This window comes from Anoplopoma fimbria, chromosome 17, assembly GCF_027596085.1.
Source record: "Anoplopoma fimbria isolate UVic2021 breed Golden Eagle Sablefish chromosome 17, Afim_UVic_2022, whole genome shotgun sequence".
NCBI classification, from domain to species: Eukaryota; Metazoa; Chordata; class Actinopteri; order Perciformes; family Anoplopomatidae; genus Anoplopoma; species Anoplopoma fimbria.
In genome coordinates, this window is record NC_072465.1 from 27,031,624 (window position 1) to 27,059,149 (window position 27,526).

At 36.1% G+C, this 27,526-nt stretch overlaps 3 protein-coding genes across 3 annotated transcripts; 1 reads left to right on the plus strand and 2 right to left on the minus strand.

The window, feature by feature from the left end:
• Positions 1-2,736: 2,736 nt before the first annotated feature.
• Positions 2,737-11,514, minus strand: ccdc51 (coiled-coil domain containing 51). Its single transcript, XM_054617539.1, has 7 exons — positions 11,436-11,514; positions 8,279-8,371; positions 7,380-7,599; positions 7,130-7,267; positions 6,829-6,993; positions 5,910-6,116; positions 2,737-5,044 (listed from the first exon to the last, which is right to left on the minus strand). Exons 2-7 carry the CDS (start codon positions 8,281-8,283, stop codon positions 4,409-4,411), a joined length of 1,371 nt encoding a protein of 456 aa, XP_054473514.1. The 5' UTR covers positions 8,284-8,371; positions 11,436-11,514; the 3' UTR covers positions 2,737-4,408.
• Positions 11,515-11,526: 12 nt separating this feature from the next.
• Positions 11,527-14,649, plus strand: tma7 (translation machinery associated 7 homolog). Its single transcript, XM_054617540.1, has 4 exons — positions 11,527-11,664; positions 12,825-12,880; positions 13,304-13,391; positions 14,161-14,649. Exons 1-4 carry the CDS (start codon positions 11,649-11,651, stop codon positions 14,193-14,195), a joined length of 195 nt encoding a protein of 64 aa, XP_054473515.1. The 5' UTR covers positions 11,527-11,648; the 3' UTR covers positions 14,196-14,649.
• Positions 14,650-15,825: 1,176 nt separating this feature from the next.
• On the minus strand, positions 15,826-27,108 carry dnase1l4.1 (deoxyribonuclease 1 like 4, tandem duplicate 1). Its single transcript, XM_054617403.1, has 10 exons — positions 27,074-27,108; positions 21,984-22,069; positions 21,553-21,641; positions 20,979-21,065; positions 20,761-20,873; positions 20,396-20,508; positions 18,701-18,858; positions 18,051-18,147; positions 17,604-17,679; positions 15,826-16,511 (listed from the first exon to the last, which is right to left on the minus strand). Exons 2-10 carry the CDS (start codon positions 22,062-22,064, stop codon positions 16,363-16,365), a joined length of 963 nt encoding a protein of 320 aa, XP_054473378.1. The 5' UTR covers positions 22,065-22,069; positions 27,074-27,108; the 3' UTR covers positions 15,826-16,362.
• Between the last annotated feature and the right edge of the window lie 418 nt (positions 27,109-27,526).

Below are 27,526 nucleotides of genomic sequence, written 5' to 3' on the forward strand. Positions count from 1 at the left end.
GTCTGTCTGTCTGTCTGTCTGTCTGTCTGTCTGTCTGTCTTCTTCTTCCTTCCTTCCTTCCTTCCTTCGTTCCTTCCTTCATGTCTCTTCCTGTCTATCTGTCTTTCTTCTTCCTTCCTTCTTCTTCCTTCCTGTCTGTCTCAGTCCTCCCTCCCTCCTGTCTGTCTGTCTGTCTGTCTGTCTGTCTGTCTGTCTGTCTGTCTGTCTGTCTGTCTGTCTGTCTGTCTGTCTGTCTGTCTGTTTCTTCTTTCTTTCTGTCTTTCATTCTCAGAGGTAGAACTAGTTGTCCACTAATCTGAAGATCGGTGGTTTGATCCCTGGCCCAACATGACTCCTGAAGGCTGTTTGAATGGGAGGTGACCTTTAGCATGGCCTCCTCTGCCATCAGTGTAAATATGTGTGTGTGTGTGTGTGTGTGTGTGTGTGTGTGTGTGTGTGTGTGTGTGTGTGTGTGTGTGTGTGTGTGTGTGTGTGTGTGTGTGTGTGTGTGTGTGTGGGACCAGTTTGAGTTTTTCAGATCTCAGATGAGGAAGAGTTGTTTCTGGTGAAGGTGAATGAAGCGTCTGCTAAACGTCCGTCGTGTACGAACCTGTTTTAAAAGTTCAGATAACGAGCTCCACATACCGGACCTGGATGGACCAGTCGGGAGATGCACTTATGACCTCTGGTGACTAGTAGTTCTCTTGAATACCTATGTTGAATACACTTCCTGAAGGTGTCTCCATCCTGATGGGGAGGTGGTGAATGTTGACATCTAGAGAACAGTTCTCTATAAACACAATAATAAATCCATTTAACGTCCTTTTCTTTCTTTGTTTCCTTCCCTGAACAGACGGATATTTGCTGAAGGGAATAGCTCACAATGCAAAACGGGATCATGTTGCCACGGGCTTCACGAACAAGAGTCAAACACAAACAGTGTTTTGTTTGTTTTTGCTTGAAAGCCAAAATTGACAAGAAGTCATAAAAGGGCTCAGAATCAACAAATGTGAATAAAAAAGAGGAAACTTCATTATTAACATAAATGAAAGCGTAAACTAAAAAATATATATATATATATATATATATATATATATATATATATATATATATATATATATATATATATATATAGTGTATATATATACTCCTGAGGCTTTGTTTCCTTCCCTGAACAAACGGACATTAAAGAAAGGTTCACAGAAAGTAGAGCAAATGTGTGTGTGTGTGTGTGTGTGTGTGTGTGTGTGTGTGTGTGTGTGTGTGTGTGTGTGTGTGTGTGTGTGTGTGTGTGTGTGTGGTTTCATGGCCATCAGTTCGTCATAGTTCTAAGTAAAGACCCGACACCTGCTGCAGTGGATTAACACAGAGAGAAACCACCAGAGAGAGTCAGGTCAGTGGTTCTCAACCCGGGGCCCGGGGCCCTTTTAGGGGTCGGCTAAAGATCACAGGGGGTCCCCCGGGATTTTTCCGCCCTGGAGCTGAAAAAATGAAAACATTTGCACATGTAAAACTTAAATCTTATATAATATATATAACACACTTTCTGGATAATTTATACAAAAGTCTGAATATAAACTGATTTAAGAAAATATGTATTTTAGTTGTCCTTAAATATTCTGTTTGAATCTGGTATTTGTGCAAAGTAACAGATAAAGACCAGTTTTAATATTATTCTATGTGTAGAATTAGATTCCAGAGGTTTTGTGTGATCCAGAGCATTTTAAAGTCCATTAAAAAAATCAGTAAAATCCATATTAATGTGATGAAACTGACGACTGATATTCATTCAAGGAGGTTGATTTAATTAAAACAGAGTAACTCATTTAATACGCTGAATCACTTTATTAAAAATGCAGATTTTGTTCACAGATTTGTAAAAATATGTGTATATCCTTGAACACCAAAATTGTTTTAACTTTTAATTCAGAAACCAGAAGCGTTAATCTGCAGCTGTAACAGACTCCAGTTTCTGGTTTCAGGTTTTCAGCCAAAATGTTTGAACCTGGTTTCAAGAATTTGTTCATATCCAGCAACGAGAGCATAAGTGAGAAACAACACTGTGATGTTTGGGGATCATGTTTGGCTTTTACTGTATTATGTACATTATACAGTATTTTATATTTCTACGCTAATAAGAACAAAGTAATTGTACTTCATCATATTATTCTGGTGTATGTGGTTACTTCCATATTTATGGCTTAACTTATTTTTTACTTTAAATGCTTTTGTATAGTTTCTTAATTCATGTCTATTCTCATTCTATTTATTCTTAATTAACTAAATATACTATTGTTCTGTACTTATTTGTATCCTTGTGCTGCTGCAACACTTAAATATATCCTCTGAAGATTAATAAAAGGCTTTTTCTTATCTTAAATTATTAAATGTTGTAGCATTAAGATGTCATTTAATTGAAAAAGTACACTCAACTACAGTTTTGTTATATAGAGTAGAGTATAGTGTAGATATATAGAAAAGGACAGAGATACACAGAGCTGTACTTTTGTGCTGCTGCCCCCTACTGGCTGCTGGTGTCACATACAGAATATTTATACAGCTAATCACTGATGAAATAATACTAGTTAATGTCTCAACACAGTAGTTCATTGACCTTGTATGAATCTATTAATCATTTAGGTGATTTTTTCATGGAGAAATGACACAGATTTTCTGGTTCCAGCCTCTAAAATGTGAAGATTTCCTATTTTTCCTGTTTTATTGGACAGTAAAATAAATCATCAATCATTGTTCAGACAAAACAAACACTTAAAAGGCAAAAAAAACCCAGCAGATGCATCAATAATGAAAAGTATCGTTACTTGCAGCCCAATTTTTTCCTCTTGTACAATAATAAACAGGAATATGTTGAGTGTAAAACAATAACTGAACCTGTCTTCATCTGTCTCTCAGGTAGGCAGACAGTGATTTGGTTTGTTCAGTTATTTAAAAGGTGCAATCGACGTTTCTCCACTATATCTTTACATAAACAATACTCGTTTGCAGCTTTAATAATGATCTTAATTTCGTTTATTGCTCCTTTAAAATCGGTCCTTCAGTAAACAATAAATCTGAGCAGAACAAACGGTTTAAACATGACGAACACACAACAACACATTCAAGTACTGGAGGAGGATAGAAACTGTTATTCACGTTTTCACATGTAATTAGGGGATTTTAATTATTTATTGATTGTGAATGGACTTTTTAAATTGGTCTTCTTTATTACGTCAAGTAACATAACAATGTTTTCTTACTTTAATGCTAAGTCACATTATATTTACTCTCATTATGGCTCCTTTAAACTGATCTTTCGGTTTAAACATCCGTTTAAATTCGGGGTCAGACTGGAGATGAATCCCAGATGTGAGATCGTGAACAGATGTTGACCGTCTGAGGTTCAGCTGGTCAACTACTGACAAAGTGGATGATGATGACGAGAATGCATCAAGTTATGTCATCATGTCACAGCTGGTGATTTGGAAGCAGTTGTTAGGCGAATAATTGTGAGATTTATTTTTGTTTTTCTTCAAATGAACGCTCGGCTCTTTAGGTATTGATCTCAGATTTTCATCCTCTGCTGCTCTCCAGATTCATCTGTGTCAGAAACTCAAATTATGTTCACGAAAAAAAAGCATTTGTTCTGCAGATAAGTAGCTCAGAAAACACTCAATGGGGAGGTTTCTGAGATGCAGATGAAATAATTGGTCGATTAGATGATGAAAGAGAATAATCCAAAATACAATAAAATATTTATTTACATCATTTATCAAGAAAAAAAGGCTAAAACACATCTGGTTCCAGCTTGTTAACTGTGATGATTTGCTGTTTTTTCTCTTGATATATGTCACAAATTGGATTATTTTTGACATTTTGATCTCTTTGGAGGATTATGAACCACTGAGTCACAATGATATTGGTCTTAAGATGGGTCCTGTGTCATAATTTACAGGCTGTTGATTCCTAAATAGAGAGTTTCTTACTAAATTACCACAAACATGGTGGTCGTTTTTAGTGTTTGATCCAACAATGTTTTAGGGTTAAATTAATCAGATTAAAGCAGGTGATCTTGGGCTCTGTCGTTTCATAAAGTATTTAATAAGTGCAGCCTACAGTTACATAACAACACAGTGTTTCAGTGCTGGACTCCTGATAAATCATGTTTCAGAATCTCAAGTTACAGTGATGCACAACACAATGCTACTGATACTTGCTATGTGATAGCAATAAGATGCACTTTAGTTCATGTTTATCTTGAGATCACAGAGTTAAACATATTCAGAGGCCATCAGTAGTGCAGTGAGCAGCAGCAGCAGCAACCAGTTTATTAAAGAAACTGAGCTACTTCCTACCAAGTAAATGTTGTTTTCTGACGTAATTAATTCAGATTATCTCTCCCAGTTCATATGAAGGTATTCAGGCATCAAGTCTAACCGGTTCCTCTGGTCAGCAGGTAGACGGCAGAGATGGTGATGGCGGTGGCGGTGTAGGTGAACACGGCGTTATAAACAGTGTTTGTCCTGATTCGTTCTCCCAGCGTCCTCTGGGTCTCCTCCAGACGCCTCACCGCCGCCTCAGACTCCCACTGGTCCTCTCTCTCTGGTCTCTCTGGACTCACTGGAATCACTGGTTTCTCTGGAATCACTGGTTTCTCTGGAATCACTGGTGCCGCTAACTTCAGCTGAGCCGCCTGCGTTTCCGCCTGCTGTCTGGTCTCCATCAGCCTCCTCACCACCGACAGCTCTCCCTCCACTCTACCCAGTCCCTGCTCCAGTTGTCCCAGTTGCGGCCGGAGGGACTCCAGAATGGACTCCGTCTTCCGGCTGCCGATCTGGAGCTCTTTTAAGGCTGAGAGAGGCAGCGTGGGCGGGTCCAACACCGGAGGCCTCTTGTCCGGACTGACGATGTCCCTCTGCGTGAAGGCGTCGCTCAGAGCGCCCCTGAGGCTGTCGATGAGCGTCCGGAGCTCGCCCTGCTGGGAGTGATGGTTTCCGGCCTGGACTCTCAGGGCCTCCTGCAGGCTCTCTGGACCTTTCTGGGCCTCCAGCAGGAGACTCTTCAGATCCTACAGATGAGAGAGAGGAGATGAGGAGCTATCAGCTGAAAAAATGAACAATGCTCACTGATGTCCTATCTGTAAATAACAAAAAATAACTTAGAGGAAGCCGTCGATCACCTCCACAAACCATTGAAGATGCAGTTTACACCCATGTCTGTCCAAAATGTCACCACTTTATGATTTTATCTTTTATAAGACATTTTTATCATAATTAGCATGTGAATTCTTGTGACGTAGAGACGCCGTTTACGTCTCTGGTAGCGGCAGAGACCTGTCAATCACAGTAGCCCCGCCCTAAAGCATACCCTGCTTTATGGTCTGTTTGACTCTAAATGGAGCATCATTTACTAAATGAACATCATGCTGTATTGAAGAAGACTTGAAACTAGAGATTGAGACCATAAACTCATGTTTACAATGTTTACTGAGGGAATAAATCAAGAGAGAAGTAGAGTCATTTTCTCATAGACTTCTATACAACCAGAGGAGTCGCCCCCTGATGGACAGTAGAGAGAATGCAAGTTTTAGGACACTTCCGCACTGGCTTCACTCTACAAAACCGGAGGTAGTTGCCTGGTTATGGGCACAAAAAAGTGTTTTGTGACTGACCACCAAATTCTCATCAGTTCATCCTCAAGTCCAAGTAGATGTTTGTGCCAAATATGAAGAAATTCTCTCCAGATGTCACGAGGTTTTGGACGTTCGTACAGACAGATAGACATTCCAAAAACATTATAAAAAGTCTGAAAATGTATACAAAAAAGGAAACAAATCCTGTCAAAATGTCAATAAATTGTAAAGTGTTTCATGCAACAAAACATTTTCTGTCAGTGTTGTAGTTCAAAACGTTATAATGAATGCTTTCCCTCACCTGCAGGCGGACGCGGTTGATGTACGTTGACCCCATGACCCCGATCAGGGCCCCGAGCACCGAGCCGATGACGGACCAGTTCTTGGTTCGCTCGGCCCTCGTCCTCTCCTTCTCGTGGCTCTCCCTGACGCCCGCTGAAAACAGGGCGAACTTCTCCCTCTCCGAACCCTCCGCGTTCTCGTACGCTGTCCGGAGACGACGCTCCTCCTGCGGTCAGAAGGAACTGATCCGTTATTGCATAAACAGGTACGGTTTTTTAACAGATCTCTCTGACTGGAATACTCTTTAATAATATCATTATCATTTATGAATACTTCAGCTGATTTCACACCTAACCTGTTTGGTTTTGTTAGAACGAACCCAGGTCTGTTTGTCAGTTTGGGCTGGTGCGATTTCTGTCAAACGAACCCTGATCGGGACCAAACAACCGGACCAAGACCGAACGAAAAGACGGGTCTTAGTCCGCTTCCAAGCGTACTCTGGTACGGTTCGTTTGTGATGTGAAAGCAAACAAACCAAGCACAAGAATTATAAAAAAAACAGATATTTGATTGCAGCGGGAAGCTAAACTACAAAAAAATCCATCTGCTGATCGTGAAATCAGTTGAGGAAGTGGTCTTATAATTGATCTGTAGACTAAAAGGCCATGAATATAACCTCTTTTATGCAAATCCTTTGGTAACCATGGTAACACACATGCACTTCAGCACTGTCATTTTCCGCTGATTAAGAGGTGAAAAGCTGTTAAACCGCTGTGCTTGTATCCAACTGTGGTGACTTTATCGGTCCATTAAAGAGGAATGAGTCCTTAATCAAGAGGCCTGCTTTCTGTCCTGTCTCTACCTGTTAGTCACTATTCATTGATTCGGTTGATTTGCAGTCTAATAATGCTGATAGTCAGTTATTGAACTCAGCCCACCTGCAGCAGTTTGTGCTCCATCGTGGCCAGCTCCAGGTAGTGAGCCTCCTCCCTGGAGACTCGGTCCAGCCGGTCTCTGACCTCCTTCAGTCTGACCTGCAGGGCCTCCAGGCTGCCATGAGCCTCACGCACCATCCCTCTGGCCACCATGAACGACGCCTCGGCCTGGAAGGAACACACACGTCTGAGACTCTCACTGCAGATCATTTTCACCGACTGTAAACATGCACACACACACACACACACACACACACACACACACAAAATCGTACACATACAAGGCTTCCTGCTTCTTACTGACCTCAGTGACCTTTGTTTGGGCCGAGCGGACCTCGTTGAGCCCGACAAACTCCTCGTACCTCCCCCACCAGTAGTTGGCCGAGGCGGTGGCCGCCTGAGCCGACCTCTGACCCCAGTGCCGCCCCAACTCACCTGCATGCTGGAGGACGGAGAGAAGGGGGGAAAAAGGGGGCGTGGTTTTAATTTAGTTTTGCGTTAGATGATAAAGGTGTATTTATTACAAAATTGTTATAAAGAGAGATTTCCTGTACCTGTAATGCAGACAGGACTCGCTCCTTCACCACCTCACCGGCTCCTCCCTTCCCATCGGGAGGGGTGAGGTTAGGTGGTGGGGGTGGGGGTGGATCGGGCGGATGTTGAGCAATGTAGGTCCGGACCAGAGAGATTTTGCCAGGCTGAGATCCAAACAGGGAGAGGCGGGAAAAACGGCATGAGCCATGAGCCCGGACGCAAATCTGAGCTCCTCTGTACCTGAAAAGATAATGTGGATGAGTCGAGTAACTGGTTGTTTTGGTCTAAGATAAAGAGGATTTTGTCAATTAGTTGTTTTTAAATGTTTTTGTTCTTATTTCCAAGAAAATTGTGAGCACATCTCTGGTAAACAAAAGATTTAAAGCGGTGCTTTTGTGTGTTTCTTTGTGTAAAACTATCGACTACATTAACTAATCAAGTAGTCCAGGAAAATCTTAAGATTATTGCTCTTTCTCCTGTCAATCATCAGCTTCAGTTCTGTTTTTTAATGTAGTCAAACAAATGCTGCGTTCCATTAACCTCGTAAATCAGAATCAGGAGCTTGGAAAGACGTTGGACCAGAGTAGACTACGTCTCAGAACAACAGGTTGGAAAACTGAATGGGATTTGCTCCAGACAGGTTAGTTATTATTAGCAATACCAGCTGATATCAACAAGTATTTCGGTCATACAAACAGCGTAGCAACACGTCCACAGATAGGAGACGGACAGTACTGTGTGTGCGACTGATTTAATGAGACACAAGTAAGACTTTCCGTGTTGGAAATTTCCGAGACTTCAAGGCCGTGTTCAAGTGGAAATTTTTCGACTGGGAACTCTGAAATTCCAACTTCCCCAGTTCAAATGGAATGCAGCAAAAGCTCAGGTATTTCTCTTTAGCTACATTGTGCATAAATACCTCATTGAGAAGGACGGGAGTCAGATGTGCAGCTTGAAAACTGTCAGCGCTTCACTTTCACTGCAGCAACAGATTCAAAACTGAAACAGGCACCTGGGAGAAAAACAGTTAAAACACTATTAAGTGTCATTCAAACAGTCAGAAAGAGAAGTAGTGTTGTGTGACAGTTGGTGAAAGTATGAGGTAACCAGTAGTGGAAAGTACTGACATTTACTCAGATGCTGTACTTAAAAAGATATTTGAGGTACTTATACTTGTATTTTCTTCGCATGTCACTTTTTTCTTCTAATCAGTTACATCTCAGAGAGAATCGTACAACATTTTCCTCAACTACAGTTATTCATCTTTAGTTACAAGGCACTTCACAAAAGTGTAAAGGTTCTTTATCTATTTAGCAAATTGTGTAGTCATTTTGAGATATCAAACATTTCATGTTTCCAGCTTCTCAAATGTGAGGAATTTTCTTGTGTTGCTTGAACAAAACAAACATTGTGAAAGTGTCAGGTTGTATTCTGTGACGGCATTTCTTATCATTTTCCAAACCGTCATTCTACTAATAGAGAAAACAATCAGCAGATACTGAAAATAATCATTACTTAAGAGTTCAAAATGAGCTCCACGTCAACAAATTATAAGATAAGATAAGATAATCCTTTATTAGTCCCGCAGCGGGGACATTTACAGGATTACAGCAGCAGAGAGAAGAGACATTGTAAAAAACAACAACAACTGTATTATAAATAAGTAATAGAAGTACTAAACAGGAAAGAATTATTAAATAAGTAAAAACAAATTAAATGAAATAAAATCCACAATAACTTAAAAATATTGAATATACAGACAGAGTTATATATATAATTATAGTATTGCACAAGTAAGATACTGCTTTTAAGTGAATGCATGAGTAATAATATTGTAATCATATAATATAATAGTCACAGGGGACATTTCCTGTTCATCCTTTAACTGTAATAACTTTAAAGTATTTTCTTTAGTGTTGTCGGACAAAACAAACATTGTGGAGGTGTCAGGTTGTATTCTGTGACGGCATTTCTCATTATTTTCCAAACCATCAATTCATTAATAGATAAAACAATCAGCAGATAATGACAATAATCATTACTTAGCTCCATGTCAACTAATTATAAAGTAAGATACTGCTTTTAAATGAATGCATGATATAATATAATAATATAATAGTCACAGGGGACATTTTTTAGCATTCACTAAGGTTACTTTTACTTTACGAGGATAAAGTCTGCAGGTTTAACATAATAACTATAATAATATAATATAATAGTATAATAGTCACAGGGGACATTTCCTGTTCATCCTTTAACTGCAATAATAGTGTTGTTTGGACAAAACAAACATTGTGCATGTATATATATATATATATATATATATATATATATATATATATATATATATATATATATATATATTAATAATATAATATAATAGTCACAGGGGACATTTCTTAGCATTAACTAACATTACTTTTACTTTGCATATTTTAAGTATATTTTACTTATTATTCATGCATACTTTTAATTATGAACACATGAATGACCAGACAGACTGGAGGAGCATAAAGTCTGCAGGATTAACATAATATAATAATACTATAATATAGTAGTATAATAGTCACAGGGGACATTTTTAGCATTAACTAACATTACATTTACTTTGCATATTTCCAGTATATTTTACTTATTATTCATATATACTTTTAATTATGCAATTGTCACCAAAGTGTGGTTTACATTTTGTACTACTTCATCATTTCAAGTGTTGATTGTAGAAAGAAATGTTATGTTTGATTATTATATATATATATATATATTTTAGCATTAACTAACATTACTTTTACTTTGCATATTTTAAGTATATTTTACTTATTATTCATGCATACTTTTAATTATGAACACATGAATGACCAGACAGACTGGAGGAGCATAAAGTCTGCAGGTTTAACATAATATAATAATACTATAATATAATAGTATAATAGTCACAGGGGACATTTCCTGTTCATCCTTTAACTGTAATAATAATGTTGTCTGGACAAAACATTGTGCAGGTATATTATATAATATAATAGTCACAGGGGACATTTTTTAGCATTGACTGACATTACTTTTACTTTGCATATTTTAAGTATATTTTACTTATTAGTCATGCATACTTTTAATTAATTATGCAACAGTGTCACTGCAGTGCTGTCTGCAGGATCAACATATATATAATAATACTATAATATAATAGTATAATAGTCACAGGGGACATTTTTAGCATTAACTAACATTACTTTTATTTTGCATATTTTAAGTATATTTTACTTATTATTCATGCATACTTATATTTATATATATATATATATATATATATATATATATATATTTTAGCATTGACTAAGGTTACTTTTATTTTGCATATTTTAAGTATATTTTACTTATTATTCATGCATACTTTTAATTATGAACACATGAATGACCAGACAGACTGGAGGAGCATAAAGTCTGCAGGATTAACATAATATAATAATACTATAATATATAATAATACTATAATATATAATAATACTACAATATATAATAATAATAATACTATAATATATAATAATACTATAATATATAATAATAATACTATAATATATAATACTATAATATATAATAATACTATAATATATACTAATACTATAATATATAATAATACTATAATATATAATAATACTATAATATATAATAATAATAATACTATAATATATAATAATACTATAATATATAATAATACTATAATATATAATATAATATAATATATAATAATACTATAATATATAATATATAATAATAATAATACTATAATATATAATAGTACTATGATATATAATAATACTATAATATATAATAATAATAATACTATAATATATAATAATAATAATAATAATAATAATAATAATAATAATAATAATAATAATAATAATAATAATAACAACATAATGATGCATTAGTTTCCCTTCAAGGTTACCTGACTGTTCACTTCCCTGTTTGATCTTTGGGCTCCACGTGGGTTGAACAGGTGTTTCAGTGGGTAAATAAAGAGTCAGATCAGTGTATCAGGGTAACAGGGTAACAGGTGAGGTGTATGAACGTACCTGCTGTCCTGACTGAGTGGAGGTGTTCAGGTGTTCATGTGTTTCTGGTCTCTGTCCGGCTCGGCTAACGTTTCCGTCAGGCATAAAACGGGGCTTCCTACTTCCGGGTCGGAGAGCGCAGGGGTCCTGAGAGCAGAGCGGCGGACCGGAAACACGTGTTCTGCGTCTTCTTCTTCTTCTTCTTCACTGAGACACCACGTCGGAGAGTTAAACATGTCCGGGAGAGAAGGTGAGGAGGAGGTGTTCAGTGTTCAGTGTTCAGTGTTCAGTGTTCATGAGGAGGAGAGAGAAGCAGCGTTACTGCGGGGTGAAGCTAACGGGCTAACAGGCTAACGAGCTAACAGGCTAGCAGGTTAACAGGCTAGCAGGTTAACGAGCTAACAGGCTAGCAGGCTAACGAGCTAACAGGCTAGCAGGTTAACAGGCTAACGGGCTAGCAGGTTAACGAGCTAACAGGCTAGCAGGTTAACAGGCTAACGGGCTAGCAGGTTAACAGGCTAACGGGCTAGCAGGTTAACAGGCTAACGGGCTAGCGAGCTAACAGGCTAACGGGCTAGCGAGCTAACGAGCTAGCAGGTTAACAGGCTAACGGGCTAGCAGGTTAACAGGCTAGCAGGTTAACAGGCTAGCGAGCTAACAGGCTAACGAGCTAACAGCCGCAGGAGAGGAGAGAGAGGAGGAGAGGAGGAGAGAGAGAGAGGAGGGAGGAGAGAGGAGGAGGAGGAGGAGGAGAGAGGAGAGAGAAGAAGAGGAGGAGAGGAGGAGGCAAGAGAGGGAGAGGAGGAGAGAGAAGCAGCATAAGATGAGATAAAACTTTATTTATAACAATAACGTATCACCGCTCAGAAGGAGAACAGATTCAGAAACAGAGGATCAAACATAAAACATGTTTCTTTTCTTCTCTGGACTGAACTCAGTTTCAATATTTTACAAACATTTTGGATCAACTAATGTTAAAAAACAACTTCATGATTCCAGACATTCACAAAGCTGACAGCACTGGAGACAGGGAGGAGAGGAGGAGGAGAGAGGAAAGAAGGAGAGGGAGAGGAGGAGGAGAGAGGAAAGAAGGAGAGGAGGAGAGGAACGAGAGGGAGGGAGAAGCAGCACAAAGGGATGAGAAAGGAGAGGACACAAATGAGAGAGAGGACAGAGGAGAGGAAGGGACACAAAGAGGAGAGGGAGCGAGGGAAGAGAAGGGAGGAACGAGAGGAGCAAGAGTGCGTCATCGTCGTTCACCAGACTCCATCAGAATCTGACACGTTTTTGTGAAACACGTCTAATTTAGAGATTTATCATGAGAGCACGGTGCTGCGTTTTAGGCTGATGGGAGCAAACCATGACGCATTCAATGTCTATTTACATGTTTTCTTCTTTTATTGTCCAAAGGAGGCAAGAAGAAACCCCTGAAGGCGCCCAAGAAACAGTCCAAGGAAATGGATGACGTGAGTGTCCCCTCAGACTGCACGGTTCATTTCATTAGCAGTTTATTAACACATATTGCATGTATTCTTTAAAAACATGATCATTGCATCCATAATCTTCATTCGAAACACAGCACAGCTATTTTTACTTTTGTGTATTACAATTTTTGTATATGTTTTCCTTTGTATATATTGACCATTATGCACCACAATATGAAGGCACATTTCTTGTGAAAGGTAAATGTTAATGTCTTCTAATCGTCTTCAAATGTCAGCTGACTGTCTTTGTTTAAAAAACAACCACAGGAATTCAAAAATGATGCATCATTGCTTTTTGTTAGTAGTTTTTTTTTACCCTTTCATAGCTAAAGATGAACATAAAATGGATTTGTAATCTTGGAAAGGTTTCGGTCAAAGGATTGTAAACTGATTGTGTGTCTGCAGGATGATGTCGCCTTCAAGCAGAAGCAAAAGGACGACCAGAAGGCCATGGAGGCGTTGAAGGCCAAAGCTTCAGGAAAAGGACCTCTAGGTAAGATTGGGAAAGCAGCCAGATGCTATTAGACGTGTGTGCACCCTTAAAGGAACAGATTAAGATGTTTATAGGAGTTAAAAGAGTTAAACTGGGTCCATGCTTTATGCAAACATTTAATATTAATACTGCTGTAGATACCTTTGGCGTCGTCAGTGGTGTAAAGTAATTTTGAGGTGCTTTACTAATGTATTTCTATTTTATGCTACTCAATTTCCTATTTATACTCTACTACATTTCTGAAGGAAATTCTGTAGTTACTATTTACTTTACAGATTAAGATTATTAATACAGAATGCAAATAACATGAATCATGATGTGTTATTGTAGATTAAACAACCCAGCAGTATATCTATTTGTCAAAATTAACTCCACCAGCTTTTCCAGCTGCAATATTACTGTAATGCAAACATTAATGCATCAGTAAATATAATCCTATAATGCATATTATTTGGAAGTGGGTCATTCTGCATTATGAGTACTTTCACTTCTGGTACTCTAACATGTATTTAATGCTAGTACTTCGACTCAAGTAAAACTTTGAGTACATAATTCTGACTTGGTGTGGTTTTAAAATAGTCGTGAGCAATTAAATCTCAAATATGTCATTTTTCATAATCATTTATAATCTGCCATTCAGTTACAAACACATAAACAACTATTTGTAATGTTCAAACTAAGAACCAAAGCTGCAAGATTCATTAATATTCATATTAGAGGTGTTCTTACGCACATATTAAAAATAAATTCCCCTGTTTTTCTCCTCCAGGGAGCAGCGGCATCAAGAAATCTGGCAAGAAGTAAGAGCTGAATGTGACGACGATGTTTTCTGCTCTCCGGCTTCGCCTCCTGTGTCTGAGATGCGTGTTTGCTGGCTGAGAAGACTCCAGTGTGTTTTGCTTTGTTACACCTGAAACCCCATCAAACTCAAAAACCAGCCCTGGTGTTGACCTCATGTAACCAGTGAAAATGTACAGAAAATGAATTGAATAATATTGAGAATTTAGCAGGAATATCTGTTCACATATTGATAATTAGAGGTTTCACGCTGATGATGAAAGCAGCTCACGCAGTCAAACACACTGAACAAAAACAATCTTCAAACCCAGTTTAGAAATGAAGTTCTGCAGTTTAAGAATCCCATGTAAACCTTTAACCATCAGAAACACACATCACCCCAGGTTCTTCTTTTTCCTTGATTTTTGTTGTATTGTAAGGGGAGGAGAGAGATACTAATAAAGTTTTTGTAATAACTGCTTATCATTTCCATTAATTCTTTCTTTAATTTGAAAGGAATCTAAACCATAAGACAGTGTTTAGAAATAACAGAAGTGATTGTAGTTTTCCTTTTTTAAACTTCAAGTTATCAACAGTTTCAGACCTCATTAAATCAATAATTTGCTTTGGTATAATGTATTTTTTTAGGTTTTCACACAGCTTCAGTTACAACATGACAGTGAGAAGGGGATAAATGGGTATAAATCAGCATTTATTGAGATCTTAATAAAAATAATTAGATTTTTTTTCAACAAATTCTGTCTACTCTAAAACAACGGTTGCATTTAAAAGACAGACATGATTTATTATCTTTTGTTCAAAGGTAGTTCTACATTCAATGTGTATCCTTGAGGCCTAACAAACATCATTCCTATCAACACATGTTAATAGGGATGATGTTTGTGCATTGACGTATTTTGAGACCTCCATTGAGTCCTTAATCATATCATCTAGCTCGCACACTGAGCACAGATATTAAGACGGTGAAAGCTGAAAAGCTTTTTCTTTTTTCCTCAGCCAACTGATGCATACAGACTAGTTGCACATATGAAAGTGTTGTGGATTACTTACATGTTATTTAAATTGACTTAAATGTTGGTTAAATATGTAATCTCTCTTCCTTGACACCGCTCTAAATGTTGTGAGTGTGTGTTTGTTGGTTTTTTCCTCTTTCCTTATAAACCTCTACCGGTCTCAGCCGGATTGTTATTTCATTCATGAAAAGAAACGTCCAGTCCTGCCAGTGTGTGGAGCCTCACCAGCCAGCTCTCATTCCCAGAAACCCTCTGCTCAGCCTTCATCCCTGATCCCCTTTTCCCCTCACCTCAGCCAGCCTCCATCTCACCTAACGGTAAACAGATGAGTCATTTAACAACCCAGGCTTCCTGGAGGCCCTTGTCTTCTGGAAAGATTGAAAGATTTTCACAAAAACAACATTTTGCGAAAACAATATTTAATAAAACCAGACATTTTTTTAAACCACAACATTTCACAAAACTCAACTTTTTTTTCTTTTACAAAGCGGGATATACATTTTAAAAAACAGCATATTTAAAAAAAAAAACAAGACATTTAAAATTTCACAGAACAACATTTCACAAAAAAAATAAAGAAACACAGCAGCATTTTTGTGGGTCAGAATAACCAGAAAAGCCTGCTGGCTTAACACAAGATGTTACCAGATGCAGTAGAACATCCTGGTGTTTATGACATACTGCATTAGACATACTATTGGGAAATGCCAATTATTTTTTATTACTTAACATGGTAGTATTGGTACTGGAACGCACACCTCGTCTGTCACAAACAGGAGTAGAATACTTCTTCTTATTTTTGGATTTCCAATACACTGGATGCCTCACTCCCCGCTGACATGGTGGTCACCATGACAACTGACAAAAATCGTCATTTTCTTTTGCACTAGTCAAATGACCGCGGACAACTTGGTTCTGTTTGGCACCGACTTGATTCTGTCAGGTAACACTTAGTTTGTGCTGAGAATCAAATTTGTAGAAGAATAAATCCAAATGTATGTAACAAATGAACATAAAATGAACATAAAACTTTATTGTTTGATTCAGTCAAAAGTCAAAACACTAACTAGAAATGGTTCATATTTGTGAGGCACATCTGGTGCTAGTGGTTCTGTAGGTCACGAGGTTAGAGTAAGAGTTTATTGTTGTGTTGGGTGTTTTCAAAGGTCATCTCTGCGGATCATGTTGGCCATCTTCAGCCGGAGCATCTGGATCTCCAGGCCGAGCTTCTCTCTCTCCAGCAGCAGGTTTCCTCTCTTCAGCTCCATCAGATCCTCATCAACGACCACGAGCCGCGGCGGTTCAAGACCTGCAGAGAACGCAAAAAAATGCATCATCCACTGAGTCTGAATGTCTTGAATATAAGGCTACAGCGAGCAGCGAGTTAGCTTAGCATAGCATAAAGACTGGACACATGGAAGTCTGTCTCTGAAACTAAATCTGCCCATCAGCACCTCGAAAATGAATTGAATACATATTGTTTTTTCTTAAATTGGAACATAAACCTCCGCTAGAGAGCAAATTGTCATTTTTTAAAATCTGAACACAGCCACAGTAACTAAAAAATGATCACTTAAGATAGTACTGGAACCAGAAAAACTCCAAATTTGAGTAAAGAGTAGTAGATATATATTTTTATATTTAATATCTCTTAAAGGTGTTTATCTAATAAATATGAAACATGGTTCTCCATATGGCCAAATGGGACTATGTGATGTCTAATGAATTAATCAGTTGTCTCTAGAAAAAAATTGGAAAATCAGAAACATAAATAATTATAATAATAATAATAACTTTATTTATATAGCACTTTTAAAAAACAGAGTTTACAAAATAATTTGTCGGACAAATCAGAAAAAGCAACAGAAAGCTCAACAGCGAGGCCCAACAAAGCAAAACAAAACCCTGATAAAACAGTACAATAGATGAAACAATAAAACAATCTATACAATAAAAAGAAACTAAGAAATAAAATATATAAAGACAATAAGTAAGTCAAATAAAATAATATTGATAAAGCAGTACAAGAGCAGACAAAATAAAGCAGAGAGAGGATCGGTTTGATTTTGGAGATGGTTCTAATGTTGAAGGAAACATGACTGGACAACGTTTGTGATTTGTACAATAGTTTTGTATTTTTAAAGAAAAAAATATATTTTTCAACGCTCAGCTTGGTTTTTGAAATTCTACCCTTGTTTTAATGATGGGAGTAAGTCGTATGTCGGCTGTACATTTAGTAAATCCCAGATAAAAACACTTTGGCGAAACAAAGACGCTTCAGGTCAGTCAGCAAAAAATGTTCACATAAGACATTAACTAAATATAGATTGTATACTTATTGTTAATATTAGAAGTAGTAGTAGCAGTACATAATACGTTTGTGTATAATTGTGCTGGTTACCATCGTCTTCGTCCGCTCTGCTTGTCTTGGACTTCAGCTCCACTTCCACGGGGTAATGGTCGCTCACCTTCAGAGCCTGGAAGACAATATTTTTTGATAAGCTATTGCGTAATAAAAACATTTTCATGCTCCCCAAAAGATCTTTCTACTATGTAAAAAAAAGTAATATTAAAATATCCTTGAGGCAGCTCATCTTCAAGTCGTCTTCTAGTAAGATGCATCAGGACATTTGTATTTTAGTCGCAGTCTAGATGCCCGATGGAGCTGAATGTTAATCTAATTTCATAAAGCACTGGTTTAATAACCACATAGACATAATTAAAATGATTAGCAACACATGCTGCTGGTGCTCCATAATACAAAAGGAGAAAAACATCTTAAGGCTCTTAAAAACAGCACAATAATTCATTTCAATCCTTCGTAAATGAAAGTGAAAAAACATCAGACCTGCTCTTCGCTGAGTCGATACGCCTTCTGGAAGTTGAACGGTTTGGCAGAGTTTGGAACGACAGCATCGAGCATGTCGTCTCCGTAAACTACGATCCTGCAGAGAGACACACAGTATGTATTTTACTCATATTACCCGAGTTATACTTTAGGTTACACTTCACTTTAATGTACTTGAATGGAAACTCGTTAGAAACACAACAAAAACAGTTAGAAACTTATAGATACATATATACAAAAATTATGAACAAATGAATCTAAACCCCCAAAACAGTAATTAAAAAAATAAGGACAATACATTTAAACAAATTTAAAAACACAACATTGAAAAGTAAGGAATTTTCTGTTAGTTTTTATTTCAAGCAATTAAAATAAATATTGTCACATTGTTTTGCTGAAACTAAAATGAGAAGATACGACATATCATATCTTTCTATTGAATTTGAAGCTGCACCCAGCAGACAGTTAGCTTAGCTTAGCATAAAGACTGGTAACAGAAGGAAAAAGTTGCCTGGCTGTGTTCAACTCTTTCAACTCTATATGCCAAGCTAAGCTAAGATAACGACTCATAATAAATCAAACTACTATACTTTGGACAGTTTATAACATTCACTTAATTCTATTGTGTGTTTGTGTGTTTGTGTGTGTACCTGTCGTATGTGTGGTCGTTTCGGGTGCTCGCCGTGGTGTCGACATCGTCTCCAATCAGCCAGTGGAAGTTCTTGTCGCTACGGATGCGGATGCCCTTCATCTCTTTCTTGGAGACGTACACGCCGTCGGCGTTGAAGTCGCCCAGGATCATCACGTTCTGGAGAACAGAGACTCGACGTCAAGTTAAAACAATCTGACACACACAAACACTTTAACTTCTCTCACTGTTGGATTGTTCTTTGAATGACTTCATGAATTCTTTTTGAATTATTAAAGAGGTGAACATTTTCTGAAGGGTAAAGCGTTTTAACACCATTTATACGTTACTTTAGGCTATTTCAGCCAATTACCCAATGCTTCTCGCTTTGTTTTTCAATCATATTTCCATTACTTTTAACTCTTATTTCAATGATCTATCCACTAACCTTTTGAGTGGAACTATTTCAAATGTTTTTAGCGACCATTGACTATTAAAACTGTTTATCCACCACTTTAATCTTATGATTTCAACTGTTTATCCACAACTTTAATCTTATTATTTCAACTGTTTATTCACCACTTTAATCTTATTATTTCAACTGTTTATTCACCACTTTAATCTTAATATTTCAACTGTTTATCCACAACTTTAATCTTATTATTTCAACTGTTTATCCACAACTTAAATCTTATTATTTCAACTGTTTATTCACCACTTTAATCTTAATATTTCATCTGTTTATCCACAACTTTAATCTTATATTTCAACTGTTTATCCACAACTTAAATCTTATTATTTCAACTGTTTATCCACAACTTAAATCTTATTATTTCAACTGTTTATCCACAACTTTAATCTTAATATTTCATCTGTTTATCCACAACTTTAATCTTATTATTTCAACTGTTTATCCACAACTTAAATCTTATTATTTCAACTGTTTATTCACCACTTTTATCTTAATATTTCAACTGTTTATTCACCACTTTAATCTTAATATTTCAACTGTTTATCCACAACTTTAATCTTATTATTTCAACTGTTTATCCACAACTTTAATCTTATTATTTCAACTGTTTATCCACAACTTAAATCTTATTATTTCAACTGTTTATCCACAACTTTAATCTTATTATTTCAACTGTTTATCCACAACTTAAATCTTATTATTTCAACTGTTTACTCACCATTTTTATCTTAATATTTCAACTGTTTACTCACCACTTTTATCTTAATATTTCAACTGTTTATTCACCACTTTTATCTTAATATTTCAACTGTTTATTCACCACTTTTATCTTAATATTTCAACTGTTTATCCACCAATCTTATTATTTCAACTGTTTATCCACAACTTAAATCTTATTATTTCAACTGTTTATTCACCACTTTTATCTTAATATTTCAACTGTTTACTCACCACTTTTATCTTAATATTTCAACTGTTTATCCACCACTTTTGAGCAAACATTCTCAACTGTTATTAGCCTTATTTTAGCTAACTATTTCAACTCATTACTTTTAGCTAAATATTTTGACCTGTTTATATATAGATATATGTATATTTTTTTATCTATTTATTTTATTCAAATGAGTCCAGTTGATACTGTAAGCCCTGTTTGTAAATCATGGTATTATATCATTGTCTGTATTGAATTGTTAACCCTGTCAGTGCATTGCGATATTAAGCGTGTTGATCATGTCGTGTCCTCACATCAGTCCTCCACTTCTTCTTGACGTTCTGGAAGACGTCGTAGAGCTCGTCCAGCTCCTTCTCCGAGTCGTCTGGTTTGGTGTGAACTGGGATCATCACCAGGTCCTTCAGCACTGGGAAGGAAACACACACACATTACACATTGATGAGCGTTTCACCAAAACGTAACCCTAAACCTTGAGTCTTGGAGAGGAGACAATACGAGTCTGACCATTGATTTATTAAATGATCCCAAAGGCCTAACCAGCCTCCTTTTAATATTTAGTTTTAGTTCTTTAAAGATTGTTTTTTATCCTGAGTTACACCTCAGGATGTAGACCAAGTATTTAAAAACGTATTATTGTAAAAATCTGATTTTCTTTTACCTGTATTGAGGCATCTGAATCGCAGGATGTAAGGATCTCTAGCGAAAACGTCTCCTGCTTCGGTCCCCTGGTCATCAAACTGATAGGACCCCACCAGGTCAACCAAATCATCCCTACACACACACACACACACACACACACACACACACACACACGTTAATTAATACATTGTATTTTGATGGTGAATCAATGAGAATGTGCAGCAGGTGAACACTCACCTGTACAGGAACATGAACTGCTCCTTGTAGCGGGTTCGGCCGAGGCGACTGCTGATCTTCAGGGTGTAGTGATGCTTCCTGTTGGCTCTGCAGACAAATGTTCATTTAATGTCCCCTTAGGTAGCACCAAAGTGAGATCAAACATACTATTCTGTACCTGTTGCACCATATCACATAGGTTGACAGAAAATGAGTGAAACCCTATACGACTCTAGTGGTGACAAACCTGTCAATCACAGTAGCCCCGCCCTAAATCATACCCTGCTTTATGGTCTGTTTGACTCTAAACGGAGCATCATTTACTAAATGAACATCATGCTGTATTGAAGAAGACTTGAAACTAGAGATTGAGACCATAAACTCATGTTTACAATGTTTACTGAGGGAATAAATCAAGAGAGAAGTAGAGTCATTTTCTCATAGACTTCTATACAACCAGAGGAGTCGCCCCCTGATGGACAGTAGAGAGAATGCAGGTTTAAGGCACTTCAGCTTTGGCTTCACTTTTCAGAACCAGTGGTTGTCCCCAGATCTAATAAAATAATAAAAATACAGAAACAAAGATGGAACTCACTTGTTGAGTGCATCCAGGAAGGTTTGTACAGACTCTCCACTGATGTCCACCACCTCCAGGATCACAATGATGTCATATCGCGACACGACCTGCGGGGGGGGAAGGAAGAGGGATAGTTTGTTACATTTCGAGTTTTGTCTTTAAACTTTCAATTGCTATTTCAGGATTTAGTAAATAAAAGTCTAAAGTCTTGATACTGATCAAGTCACACAAACTACTGTACATTTGTCAAAGATAATGTAATTGGCAAATTTATTTTTACATGTCTGAGACATTCATTCATTTAATTTAATTAATAAATCTAGTTTGTTTTTCACTAATTAATCATTTCTAAATAGCTTCAGCAACACTTATTTTCTTCATGTTAAACCAATTGGAGCAGGTGACGGTGTTGAAAGGTGTGTGTGTGTTTTGTCACACTGGTCAGTTACCTTAACCAGGATACTGAGGACATCTGGGTCGGACACTTTGTTTTTTCCAAACTTCTGGATGTTAAATGACGCTATTTTCATGGTGGCTGCAGAGAGAAAAAAACAAGTAAATATTATTGCCATTTTAATGAGTCTGAGTCTGAACATGCACAGGCATGTTTGGTATTACTGTATACGCTGTTATGTTTGTGTGTGTGTGTGTGTGTGTGTGTGTGTGTGTGTGTGTGTGTGTGTGTGTTGTGTGTGTGTGTGTGTGTGTGTGTGTGTGTGTGTGTGTGTGTGTGTGTGTGTGTGTGTGTGTGTTTGTTAACAGCGTCTTATAAAACCTGATGTCTAACTCACTCAACTCGCCTGAGGCCAAGGCAACAAAATACCCTGTACATGCTATAAAATACATGCTATAAAGATAAAATACTTCATTGAGTTTGACTTTATACAGCAGGTGTGTATTTTATCTTTACTTCTTCAGGGAACAAATATTTCATGAAAACTAAAAGACATGATGAACTTGATGAAATGTGAAGAGCTTCAAAGGAGAATTTGATTAAATAAAAGTTGATTTAAATAAAGAAAATTTAGCAGCACTGTCTGTCGATAATTGTTTAAAACAGTTAAATCATCATTAGAAAAAAACAGTGTGATGAAAATGAATATGAACTGATGAAGAGTTTAAATTAATATATGAATATAAACAATTTATCAAATCACATAACAAAACATGAAGTGAGATTATGAAATAAAACCCAAAATAAAATAAATAAGTAGATAAAATAATACACATTTTCATGGCATTTATTTGTTTATATCACAAATAATAATATATATATATATATATATATATATATAAATTATTCTTAGTTAAGCTTTAGTTCATGTTTTGGTCAGGGTTTTATTGTTGTTTATTACATTATATCCATACATTGTGCAGACAGAGTATTAACCGGAACATATGTTATTGATATCATTCATACAATAATAATACACTGTGTTATCAATTATACTTTATTATGACTAGAATCGATTAGGTTTACGTTTCCATAAACAAAAGACAGATAAAACAAGATAAATATCAATGAAGCTGTAATGATTACAGAAAATGAATCTTGATCATTTAATAAAACATTTTTTAGTTACAGCCTCTTAAACAGAATATTTATTTGAGTCTTGGTCTGTTTTACTGGACAAAACAAGCAATTACCTCGTGGGAACTTTGGGGAAAATTGCATTTAGCATATTTTGCGGAATTTGTAAGGACCAAATTGATTAATTAAGACAATTCATGGCAGATTCACAATAAAGGAAAATAACTGATTAAAGAAGTACGCACAAATACAAATAGTGATAAAAGAGCACTTTAATCTCCTTTTTCATCAGACTTAAATCTTTTACTAAATGTTAACAGCATTAAAGTTAGTAAATAGCTTCTTCCTGAACTAACTCCTATAGACAATCCTTCAACATAAAGTCAGAGGAAAACGTTGTTCCTGACTCGTTCTAACAGGTTTAGTCTTCGTGTCTTCATGACCGTCCCTCACTAATCCCCCGACAGTCATCCTCCTCTAATCCAACTGTTTCTACCTGCAGACATCTGCTTTACATCAACACAGGACACACTGAACAAACACTGGACCAGTTTACCATGGACTTCCATTTACCTTTAGTCTCTAAAGGAAAGGTCTGCAAACAGATGTACAAACTCCTGCACTGTTTATCTCTAAGCTACTGACATAAAGTTATAAAATCTAAATACACGATGAGATTCTAAAATATGATGCGTTATTAAAATGTAACATTCCAAAAACTACATACATTATTTCACTTTACTCCACCTTCACCTGCTCATGTATAATAATATTACAAATATGTAATATGATAGTGTTTCTAAAATCGGCCATTCTGAATATTGAATACTTTTACTTTTGATACTTAAAGTACATATTTGTTAATACAATACCTTTAATGGAGTATTTTTTACTTTTATTCAATAAGAGTGTATTTATTTCACCACTAATGATTATCCACAAAATAACTGAAAGCAGTGAATTTATTCATACTTTGTGAAAGAATATACTGAGAAATATAATATTTTGAAAAGCAAATTATGTATTTCATATACTTATATACTGAGAAATATAATATTTTAAAAGAAAATTATGTATTTAATTTATTTAGAAATATATATTTATTCAGGTAATTATTTATAATATTTATATTTTAAGACAAAAGCTCAAAATGTTAAATTATGAGAATACAAGCCTTTTTTTTCTAAGAAAAACATCTGAATATTATGACATTATAGTTAAAACCAGTTAAAAGTTTACTGGTATTTAATTAAACATGTATCTGTTTTTTTTTAACTTCTTTTCTTAAAATTTCATTTTTCAATTTCATAATGTTACAATTGTTCCCTCCAAATTCATAACACTCATAATTACTTTTTCTAGTATAAAAAGAAAACCAAATATCAAAACATAATTACTTTATTCTTATATTAGGCTTCTAGTAGTGTTTGTTACTAAAAAGACAAAAAATATTCAGAGTACTGTGGGATTTAGGGAATAATCACTTTAATCAACTTTCTATAATACTGTATATGACATGATTAGGAGCTAAATTTCCATTTAATAAAATATAATCTCATTAAAAGTTTTTTTATTTTTGGTTTACAACATCAACAACCAGGCAGCAGCATGTCTAAATATTAAGTAACAGCCTGGGGACAGTGTCTCTCCACAGGAATGTATTGTTATTTAAATGTGATGTAATTAAAGATATTTACTTGTAATCACTGCCGTCAATGAAAGAGAACACAATACTTTGAGTAGATCACACACACACAGCTGGCAGCATTCAGTAAACATCAGCTGTACCTGGTATTTATAACTGTGTGAGTCATCTAAACGGTAAATGTGGAGCTGGAGACACCGACTGTAGGAAACTACTAAAGTACTTTATTTAGTATTTATATATCCGTCTGCGGTCATGAAACTTTACAGGTGTGTAGTTACAACAAACTCACAGCAATTTGTGAAATATTTATATTTAATCTACTGATTTGTAGAACATGGAGAGGAATTTTACTTTTTTTTCTTGTCTTTCAGCAGGACTTTTTAAACTCATGTATTTTAAGCATAGACTTTAAAACAGAAGTGGACGTAAACATCTTGACGTCACTCATTTGTTTGTGGAGTGATGTTTTGAAGCCTCGATTTTGGCATTTTGGCCACCACCATCTTGGTTTTTTTGCAACCAGTGAACAGAAGTTACCAGATTTTGAATGACGTAGAGACGACATATACGTCTCTGGTAGCGGCGGCGACTTGTCAATCATAGTAAGCCCCGCCCTAAAAACTCTACGCATCCCCTGCTTTATGGTCTGTTTGACTCTAAATGGAGCATCATTTACTAAATGAACATCATGCTGTATTGAAGAAGACTTGAAACTAGAGATTGAGACCATAAACTCATGTTTACAATGTTTACTGAGGGAATAAATCAAGAGAGAAGTAGAGTCATTTTCTCATAGACTTCTATACAACCAGAGGAGTCGCCCCCTGATGGACAGTAGAGAGAATGCAGGTTTAAGACACTTTAATAACAATAAATGAATTAACTCTAAGTTTTTTTAGTTCTACTAAGGATAAGATTAATAAAGAGAAATTGAAATAAATTAAATAAAGATCAACAGTGATGATTGACAGAAAATGGTTCAAGCCCTTTTAAAAAAAAAAGTTTTTTCTTTGAGTTTACAACTGTCGGTTGAACACAAACAATTTAAAGACTTTTTGGCCTCTGAAAAACAAGGATTTTTCACGATTTTCTGAAATGTTACACAATAAGTTATGTTATCGTTGACTCAGAGAAACAAGAGACTAGAGTTAAGCTTTTGATAAATAACTGGGTGTTGTGGTTTGACAGGAGATCTAAATCTATTGTAAAGAGTTGTGGAGGTTGTCCGACTTGTCCACACACACACACACACACACACACACAAACACAACGCAGACACCTTTGTTTCCTCAGAACACGCTATGACGTATTTTTGTAAACACTGGGATCAGATATCAGTTTTGCCATGACGAGTTTTACCTGGAATGGAACATTCAGATGGGGGCAGCCGTTTGTTTTCTACCTGCTGGTGACGTTCTGTCTGCTCGCTTTATAAAACCTACAAGATTCTTTACTGCAGTAAAAGTACTAATACCACACTGTGAAAAAATACTTCACTACAAATCTTCAATTGGAAACCTTTAAAAGTATGTATGAGAAAAATGTACTTTAAATATGAAAAGAAAAAGTACTACTGAAGGAAAATGTTCCCAGTCAGTGTTTTACGATACCTGATGTCTTTGAATTAATATTTGCTGCATTATTGTGTATGTTGGATTGTAACTCCTTTATTTACTGTTGGCTATTTAGTTTAAAACAATGCATTATATTCTATAAGAACATTATGTTCCTGTGAGAACCACATATCTCTAAAAACAACAAACAGCCTGTTTTCAGCTTTGTGACGATGCATTTTGCAGCTGATCCAAGACGCTTTTTAAAGAGTTTATTTAGCTGAAGAAGAAGGAGGATTTTCTCAACACATAGAGGAACAATTCATCCTTCAGTTTATCATAAAAAAAACCCAACTTTTTTTTATTTTCACTGGACAGGTATGGGAAATTGTAATTTGAAAAGTGACTAAAAGTGGTCAGACAAATACTCAAGTAAAGCACAAGTACCTCAAATTTGTATTTATGTACAGTACTTTAGTAAATGCGTAGTTACATTACATGTGAGATGTCTGAATGTACATTTTATCACTCACAGACACTCTTCTTCACTGTCATGATTGTTACTGCTTATTCTTGTTCAATTCATTCAGATTTTACTGTTGAATTAAAGATTTAAATTCTTCTTCCAACATAAACGTGAAACCAACTAAACTCCCAGTTCCTCACATCTGCTCTGCCTCAACTGAGATATTTCTACCTGTTGATTTATGGAAAACAGATGTTATTTAATTGTCTAAAAGCCATGTAAAGCCTCTAAAATATTCAGCTGATTGTGAGAAAGAACAAAAACAACAAGTTGTTTCTCACCTGCAGGAGGAGGAGAATTTGCTTTGACCTTTTTTTTTTTTAGATCCGATTAGTTTATTCCCAATAAGGTGACAAAGGAGGAGAGGAAACCTTGTGGACTTCACAGTGAAAGCTCTTGGCTCTGAAGTCACTGCAGAGGAGGTGAAGTGTTGAATCATGGCTGACCACAGGCAACCTGGTTGGTCGAAAGCCAACCAATAGGAAGAGCTGGAATGAGACACAGAGAGAGAGAGAGAGAAAACAAAACAAGTATCCCGCCCTTCATACAATGTTTGCATGTTGTGTGTGAAAAAATGTGTGTGAAAGACAGAGAGAGAGAGAGAGAGAGAGAGAGAGAGAGAGAGAGAGAGAGAGAGAGAAGATTTCATCTGGTTTTTATTATCTGTAAAAAACTAAAAGAAACCAGTAAAAAGTAAAAATGCACTAAAATGTGTGACCGGATGTTTGTTTTTA

Bases quoted from the DNA above. Each gene is read 5' to 3' on its own strand.
- dnase1l4.1 (XM_054617403.1), bottom strand. From the start codon at position 22,064: ATGAAAATAGCGTCATTTAACATCCAGAAGTTTGGAAAAAACAAAGTG. The intron at 21,642-21,983 runs GTAACTGACCAG...CCCCCCCCGCAG, and splicing joins TCCTCAGTATCCTGGTTAAG to GTCGTGTCGCGATATGACAT. The intron at 17,680-18,050 runs GTCTGATGTTTT...ATTGTCTTCCAG, and splicing joins ATCGACTCAGCGAAGAGCAG to GCTCTGAAGGTGAGCGACCA.
- ccdc51 (XM_054617539.1), bottom strand. The intron at 6,994-7,129 runs GTCAGTAAGAAG...TGTTCCTTCCAG, and splicing joins CCCAAACAAAGGTCACTGAG to GCCGAGGCGTCGTTCATGGT. The intron at 6,117-6,828 runs GTGGGCTGAGTT...TTCTGACCGCAG, and splicing joins TGGAGCACAAACTGCTGCAG to GAGGAGCGTCGTCTCCGGAC.
- tma7 (XM_054617540.1), top strand. The intron at 12,881-13,303 runs GTGAGTGTCCCC...GTGTGTCTGCAG, and splicing joins AGTCCAAGGAAATGGATGAC to GATGATGTCGCCTTCAAGCA. The intron at 13,392-14,160 runs GTAAGATTGGGA...TTTCTCCTCCAG, and splicing joins TTCAGGAAAAGGACCTCTAG to GGAGCAGCGGCATCAAGAAA.